Source organism: Cebidichthys violaceus, unplaced genomic scaffold (genome assembly GCF_023349555.1).
Source record: "Cebidichthys violaceus isolate CVI_PGR_0920_01 unplaced genomic scaffold, fCebVio1.0.p SCAF_14, whole genome shotgun sequence".
In the NCBI taxonomy this organism is placed as follows: domain Eukaryota; kingdom Metazoa; phylum Chordata; class Actinopteri; order Perciformes; family Stichaeidae; genus Cebidichthys; species Cebidichthys violaceus.
The window spans coordinates 11,605,927-11,614,293 of record NW_027176307.1 but is presented as its reverse complement, the minus strand read 5'-3'; the positions used below and the strand labels follow the sequence as shown (position 1 = coordinate 11,614,293).

The 8,367-nt window shown below is 43.6% G+C and overlaps 1 protein-coding gene across 1 annotated transcript; it reads right to left on the bottom strand.

Annotated features, from left to right (window-relative positions):
* Positions 1-330: 330 nt before the first annotated feature.
* Positions 331-6,441, bottom strand: LOC137871183 (terminal nucleotidyltransferase 5A-like). The gene is made up of 2 exons (XM_068708855.1): positions 5,357-6,441; positions 331-3,797 (listed from the first exon to the last, which is right to left on the bottom strand). Exons 1-2 carry the CDS (start codon positions 5,780-5,782, stop codon positions 2,982-2,984), a joined length of 1,242 nt encoding a protein of 413 aa, XP_068564956.1. The 5' UTR covers positions 5,783-6,441; the 3' UTR covers positions 331-2,981.
* Positions 6,442-8,367: the final 1,926 nt, after the last annotated feature.

Genomic DNA, 8,367 nt, shown 5'->3' with positions numbered 1-8,367 from the left:
GGCATCTACCTGCTGTTGCAAACAGTCTCAGCTAATGAGGTCTGGCAAACGATGAAATGACGGCTGCTGACGCTCGTTGTGACGTCTCTTGGAGGGGAAACCCGTCAGGTTCAGCTGACACTTGCTGGCAGCAGCATTCGTACCCGCTGGCATTGTGCGAGCATCTCGGGACGTTGACCTGATGAAGACTTTTCCTGTCTGTCAAAGTCTGGGCACAAAACCCCTAAATGCCAGAGCTGTATACCTTGGCTGAACTGAGGTTCAAAAATGTCATGCAGATTGTTATGGCAAGTAGTGTGAGACTAACAAAAAAACTGAATTGAACAACTCTTGTCTGCTGCTCGTTTTTTTTTTGCTTTTTAATTCTCAAGTTTGTCAACTTGGATACAATTATCAGATCATTATTTTCATGCCCAAACAGGACAGCAGTTAAAAACAAGTAGAACAGTGAAACAATCTCTTTAGAGCAACATAAAACCCATATGAAACAGCTCAGGGCACGCATACAATGAACACAAGCTAAATCTGCATCTCAGCATAGCCGCCATGTCCACCTGCACTGCTCTTCAGCAGCCAAAATAAATCACAAATGCGCACACACACCACAAAATACTACACAGCTTTGAATCGGCCTGTTACATCAGCCAAACGCAAACTGTACAAAAATAGAGATCGATAGAAAAATAGGAGATTTGACATGTTCGACAGAATACGCTGAGTGTCTTGCACTTTTTTTTTCCCCATGATCATCATAAAAAAAAAAAAAAAAAAAAAGAAATTCTTATTGCCCTTCACATGTGATGGTCTTTATCTGTACTAATTTCCTCATTGCTTGGTGCTTATCCATGTTAAAAAGAGATGACATTTCAACAGCTATGATCTGCTAATGTATTCCAAACTCTTACATTTTATTGAAACTTTTTAGGCTTCATGCAGCACATTTTCTGAAAACATTCTCCTCTGCTGGGCCTCTGACTCTGCCAGTAGTATGCTTCTACTCCAACACCCCACTGACAGACATGCAGTTTGTTTCGTCCTGCAGATGTTTGCAGACATCCCTTTTCTTTCTCTCTCTTACACATGGAAAGGATACACATGTTTACAGTGCATACAACATGTAAAAATATTTTTAAACTGTGTAAAAATTATGTTGAAAAATTATCATTTTATATATTTGATAAGAAGAAAATAATAACTTTCCAGTGTAATTTGAGAAAACTGGTTGTCCCTGTTTCAGAATGCATTTCAAACACATTGGTGCTTTTTAATATTTATTTGAAACTTAAAGTTGCCCTGTAAAGTTTTTGACCACTAGTAGCGCTATGGAGCAATTTAAAAACAAACAAGTAGTTTAATTTTGACGTACATGAATATGTGCAACCATGCATGCAGGGTGATTTATATCCTCCCATCAATTTTACAATATTTCATGGATTACTCATCCTGCCATAAAAGGCAGTGAAGAAGAAGCCTGCTACGTTTAAAATATTCCAAAAATCGGCTTTGCAAGAGGAAGAAAGTGCACTTAACACTTTTGTAGTATTAAAAGAAACCTACAATGCGTTTTGGTGGGACTAAATGTAAACATAACTTTTGTTTTTTACATGAAAACTTCACAGGGCACCTTTTTAAGTAAGAGTGAGTTGTATATGTCAGATCTGTTCATTAATATGCATTACAGTTTCACAAGAACATTTTGAAATAGACTACACGAGATGAAGATGCATTGTGAAATACATTAGGCGCAAAACTTTCACATATCCAAATATGTTTCTTCATCTCCCACAGATGATAACATTATCATCTGTGGTGAATAGCTTTTTGTTTTTATCAAGCTGAGCTCTTGACCACCTTATTTGGCAATCCAATAAAACGGCAGATAAGAGCAGTTTATTCTCTCTCGTTTGCTCTCCTGCTGCCAAACCTAATTCTTTCTCTCCAAATCCCCATCTATTTTACTCTCATAAGCATTTTTGATCCAACCTCCACCTCCCCCCTCTCTTTACCGATGATGAGATTATGTTGCTGCTTCCTCTTTGATAATCAGGATGTGTGTTCGTCGAGCGGGACTGCAAATAAGAGCAGAGTCTTTAGCGAAACACGGTCAGAAAAATCAGTTGGTCTAAAACCTGCCTCTGTGTCAGAGACCTTACTCGGCACGGGTCGACTCTCTGCTCTACTGTACATTCATTATCACCTCGAAAATCAATTGGACGACCCAACAGATAAAGAATCACAAAAATATCTCTTCCCTTTAGGGTTCATCTAGGCACTTAAAGAAAATTATTCCTGTACAGAAATAAAGCATGCATTGTTTTGTTGTTTTTTTTTTGTCTCAGAATTCAGATAAAGTTAAGTATCAAAGTAGATCTTTGGATTTGTAAACAGTATCCAATTCCTCATTTTGCATTGTCTGTGACAAGGAGTCCCATACAAACACAGCGCACACGGACAAAGTCAGAAGCTCGCCGGTGATTGACCATGAATCGACATCTTCAGCGTGTCAAGTGTGTCCTCCGCTAATCTCTGCGGCTGTATGTGAGTTAGTTATGGTTTCTCATGTAAAGAGGATGTGGATCTCGTACATGTTCATCATTTTAAATGTGAGTTCCTCTGAGCCATAACTCACAACAGACAAGAAAAATATCATCGTATAGCAAATCGATCTTCGATGAGAGAACCCTAAAAGTGATGGGTCAGCCTCCCTTACTGGCATCTCTCCCGGTGTGCTCAGCTCCTCCTGCTGTGGCACCCTACCCCGGGGGAAAGCCTTTCTCTGGCCCACTGCCCTGATCCAGGTTCCTTGCCCTCATTTCCCCTTGCTTCCTTATTCTCTTCTTTTATCTGTCTAATTGTGCCTCGTGTTCTTCCTTCTCTCATTTCCCTCAATTTCCCATCTCAAGAAAGAGACAAAATGATCAGCAATCATCCCTTTCAAGGAGGTTCCACCGGTTCCACAAAAGTGCGTGAACGCACAGAGTTTAGTTACAGGGTAACCAGGTGCCGTACATAGGGTGGTGCTGAGGAGGAATGTAATGCTGGTGAAAGGATGGAGGAAAGGGGTAGATGGGCTGAACCTGCGCTACGTAATAGTTGCTGAAGTTGCCGTCCGAGACGTAAGGAGCCGGCTGGTAGAAGCAGGTGACGTTGGCGGCGTTGGGGATGGCGTTCTGCTCGGCCAGGACCCGCAACGCCAGCGAGGAGATGAGGCTGAGCGTCTGACGCCTCTCATGGCCCATCAGGCACACCGTGCTCTCCTGCACCACCTCGTACAGCGTGGCCAGATAGTCATACTTCCTGTCCTCCAGGTCCACAAAGTGGTTCTGCAGGTAGGACTCCAGCTTCCGCCTCTGCTCGCTCACATCGGGGAAGTCTATGAAGAAGCGCGAGCACATGTAGCGCTGCAGCAGTTTCATCTCGGTGTCGGAAGCTGCGCGGAAACCCCGCACCAGCAGGTGGCAGTACTTCAGCAGACCCCCGCCTCGGATCTCCTCGGGGCTCCTGGTGCAGATGAGGCGCTTGCGCAGGTGATCGAGGGCGGTGGGGAAGTCGCCGTAGACGCTCTCCCCGAGAATCGTGGGGTGGAAAGTGGCAGCCATGGGGTGCTCCGAGCACTCGTAGAAGAGTAGAAGCGAGTCCAGCCGGATCTGGAAGGAGTCCACGCTGAACTCAAACTGCCGTCGGAGAGAGTCCACGAACTTCAGCTCCACGTTCTTGCCACGGTTGTTGGAGAGGGAGATGAGACTCCAGCGGTCTGAGTCATTGCACACTTTCACCATCTTTTGCACGTAAGCCTCCTAAAACATACACAAGTGAAACATTAGGCGACATCATCGACTAAGTTTAATGCATCTCAAGTTTGTGCAAGTTTTAAGTCAATGACTGAAAACTGAAGTCAAGCAATAGAAGACATTGTTGGAGTTATTGGGTTCATATAGTTGGATATAGATTTAACTTGTATATCTTATGAATCAGAAAACACAGCCAAATGTTTTTATGATGGTTTATGTGTTTCCTGTAACTTATAAGGGCCACTTCAACATAATCAGAGCATGCAGTAGGCTACAGTGATGAGTGTCCGATGAGTCCTACAGCCTTCTTTCTGCCTGTTAACTAACTCTTTCTCTCTTTCCTTCCTTTCACAGCTGTAATATGGTGTTAGTTCTTGCAACCGTACATCAGACACTTTTTTTTTTAATTCTTCTGAAACCACACATGCACTGCTGGTGATGTTTAAGAATGATTGCACTGTGGGTCTTACACGGCGATCTATTGGATAGAAAATACTCTAAACCAGGCTGAGAGGGCTCCAACAACTGAACATTAATGCTATTTGCACCAGATACAAATCTAGGATTAGGTCTGTTAGTCGTGATGTTTTGTTGATCACATCTGTTGGTGGGCCATTAGTAGCCCGGCAAGTCCTCTGTATCCAGGTAACTGAGAGCCGACTTGTTAATGTGGATCCGACACCAATTGGATTAGACAGAATCCTCTTTGAATTGGAAACCAACCTTTTTACTTTTTGAAAGCTTATAACTCAATGCTGGTGGGAGATATTCTGGGCACATCTCATATGGGGTTACTTCTCTGTCTTTATCACACAATCAAACCAATTAAGTTTTGGAGCAAAACCATCAACACTGCAATTCAATTTGTTTTAATTGCAAGTAAAATAAATTCATGATTGAATTTGTATTAATGGGATTCTAAAGGTTTTCCTTGGTGAGGTGGGACCTACACTGACAAAACAACAACATGTAAGACACGTCTCGATCTTTGCTGAATACTCGATTTATGATTGATCAATTACAGCTACTATGAATAACAGAGCATTGCTATGGACGCAGACTTCATTTTCAAATAAATATATTTGCGTGAAATTAGTTAGTAGTAGTGAAATAAGCGGGATACAGTGAGCGTGTCATTATTGTGAAATGAACCATGAACATGGAGATCTCAAGAGAGGTCTATAACATCATTATAACTGCAATAACAAATGTTGCTTAACTGTCACTGTGATCGAGACTGGCCAATAGAGACTTGTCTAACGTTTGGCCTAATTCCCGCCCACGAGATTCAGCTCAACAGCAAGCAAACATTTTGGATTTGCATTAATCCATTTTTAATCACAAATTGATTTTACTAACTATAAAACATTTTGATTGCACTGTTGATAGTTTGAATTTACTCTGCTTGATGCATAATAAAGACACAAATACAACCCCATAAACTCAATCTTGTTAAGACTTATGTCCATTTAATTTTAAGTGCATTAAAACATATGTTCACTTTCTTCCCTGTCAGGTTTGAAAGATTGACAAACAGTCATATGATCTATAACTCCATATACTACCTTTAAGGTCACTGGTGTGATCTTTTCCTTGTTCACTCCCTCTGGCAAGAAGTCTAGAAGAGAGTCCAGGACGATATCTTTCACTGTCTGAAACTCCATCTCTCCTTTCAGGTCCGCGCAGAATATTAAGTCCAGATCTTTCCAACCCAGACCGCTGTCCTCGTGCAGGACGTAGCTGGCCGCGGAGCCGTTCAGTCGCACCTCCCGGACATGTATCCGCTTCTCCTCCATGCGGCTCCGGACCACATTGACGATATCTCGCGGCTTCACCTCCAGAGTGGGGAAGCTCCACCGGCCGTGGATGGGGATGGATCCGGTGAGGATGGTGTCCAGCCGCTGCACTTGCTCCCAGTTGAGCACGCTGAGGTTGATGCTCTCCCCGTCCGAGCTGCTGTCGGCCGCAGCAGACTCAACGCTCTCGTCCATGTTGTGAAGAGGTAGACAGAAGGATGTAAACGACAAAACTTTCCACTAACTCCTGCTGGAGTCGTGGCATCAGCCAGCTGCAACTTTGTGAAGAATTGAACGCTCAGAGCCGACGTCTGTCATTACAACAATGTGCTGGACGACGAAGCGTTTCTACGCAAGACGGAAATAACTAGTTGGGCGGCGTTGTGCGTGTCCTACTTCTTACATAAAGTCTGTAGTCCAGACAAATTCAATTCATTAGCTTCCCAGCCGTAAGGCTTAGTCACTGCTCAGCATCTGCTGCCCCGCTGCGCGCTCCGCTCCGCTGCTGCGCTGTCGTCAAACTTTGGAAGGCAGACACCGACTGTAAAGGTCGAAACAATTGTTCCTCACAGCTTCAGCTCTTCATTACGCCCCAAAGGCTCGCTGACGCATCCATTGCACACGAGAAAACGTTTCATCCACCGCAGAAGTTTTACTTCTGTCCACTTTGACTCACTTTTACGCACAGATTATTGCGCGTCCCTGCTGCGTAACGTCAACTTTACGCACTCGTTTTGAGACTACTACACTTTCCCACTGCACACCTACTTTCAGAAAGAGGTGTTAGGCTGCTCTTCCTTTACATTTTGGCCGTTTGTTGCTCGTTGGTACTGCGTGATGTCACAGAGGTCCCACTCCACAGCTGCTGGAGAAGTTGTGACCAGAGCGCTTCCCGTCTGAGAGGCGTTGGGCGGGTCGGCTTGATTGACAGCTCACACTCACTAATAGCTGCCGCCGCTTCCCATGGTTACTTTGTGTGGCTGCAAGGCCGGAGACAGAGGCGTGTCTGGAGAATAGGCGTTACGAGAGAGGAGAAGGAGACAGATTGGAGACTGACCCCTCACCAAAACTCGCCTTGAATCGATTTCTCGGCACTCCTTCTCCTCTCCAAAAGCCGCACCGCACTTGTCATATACTTTCCATTATCAATAGGGGTGCTGGTCGCTTTTTTTTGTTGCTTATCGTTCAGTTTGGTCATTGCAGGGATGACGAACTCGCTCAGAAATCTGTGCAGCTTATTTTAACAAGTAGATGCCCATTATTTGATGAAGAGTGTGATGAACTTTTACCTGGTACAATCATGGTCAGGCTTCACAAGGAATGCCGAGCAGTCGATGTTTTGTAATTCACTCTAGATAACAGCATCACAAATGTAAATAATTTCACCGTCATGTTACAGTTCCTCAGGAGTCTGATGTTTCACAGGTGAGGACAGGAATGCACATGCACCCAACACCCTCTAGGGTTTTTCACCGACCAGCATGGTTTTTGTGTGAACCAATCAGTGGATGATTTACAAACGTATAGAAGTGCATTACCTGTATATATATATATATATATATATATATATATATATATATATATATATATATATATATATATACAATTAACAACACAAAATAGCTGTATTTGAAGCATGTCTCTGATGGCACCTCTGACATGTATATGTAAGCCGTCTGTCAGCATGTAGGGTATAGGCCATATAGTCTGCAGGTTAGTTGTCATGAAGAATCTATCAGTGCAGAGCTTGGCGCGGATATCTGCGTCACTGCAGACGAGATCCATAAACCAGCTTACCGCAGATTAACCTGTATGTGCAGAGCCACACATTCACAGAGACGCACACATGCATGCATGCGCACGTATGCCTGCACACTCACACCTCTGCGGATAGTGCAATGCATACGCCACTTTAAGGTATTGTTACTGCATGCTCGGTGCATGCTCTGATCGTAAAACATGGGGGGGGAAAAGCATACTACATACTTCACGTTGTAGTTTTTGAATATAGTCTGTATACACGTTATCTGGCAGAGCATCTGTCAAGCATTTGAGCCATAAAGGGACAGATATCACATGCAATGTGACACTATACCATTTAACAATATGGCATTTAGGTCAAGTTTACTGGAACTAATTTAAATTTCAGTGACATTTGTTTATTCAGTTGAGTGTGTGGGAGCTGTTTTCACTTCTTGGTATTGCTTATTTTCTGAGTCTCATTGGGTAAACTGTGAACAGAGCAGTAGCTTCTAACAACTTTGAAATGTGTAATAAATAAATGTCCCATCAAGAAAAAACCTGAAAGGTTATTGAAACAATTTTGTGTTAACACTTCCTGACAATGTAGCTCTGTAGTTTGACTCAAGACAGCAGGTCAGTCGCACTCTGCACTTTCCTCATTAACTGCAGGCTCAATGGCAGGCTTACTGCTGGGGATGCTTACCATGAAGCTGCTACTTACCTGACCTCTGACTTGTCAAGTGGATGACGCTGGCTTGGTTTGCAATGTCTGACGACATCAGAGGATTGGAGAGGGGATTTCAGACAGACCCCTCATTGAACTGCCAAAAACGATCACATACTGTATGGGAAACAAATGTGTATGAATGAGCTAAACGTGCATACGTCCCCCTTTTTATAGACAGAAACATGGCAGTAAATGGAACCAAGAGCTTCGTTCAAAAAGTCAGATAGTGTGTTCTAAGGTGTCTCCTTCACCCTGTGCACCCGTCTTCTGCTTTCAATCTCTTAACCCCTCCCTCTGTCGGAGTCCGTCC

Coding starts and splice junctions, on each gene's coding strand:
- LOC137871183 (XM_068708855.1), bottom strand. CDS start 5,782: ATGGACGAGAGCGTTGAGTCTGCTGCGGCCGACAGCAGCTCGGACGGG. Junction 3,798..5,356: donor TCACACCAGTGACCTTAAAG/GTAGTATATGGA, acceptor TGTATGTTTTAG/GAGGCTTACGTGCAAAAGAT.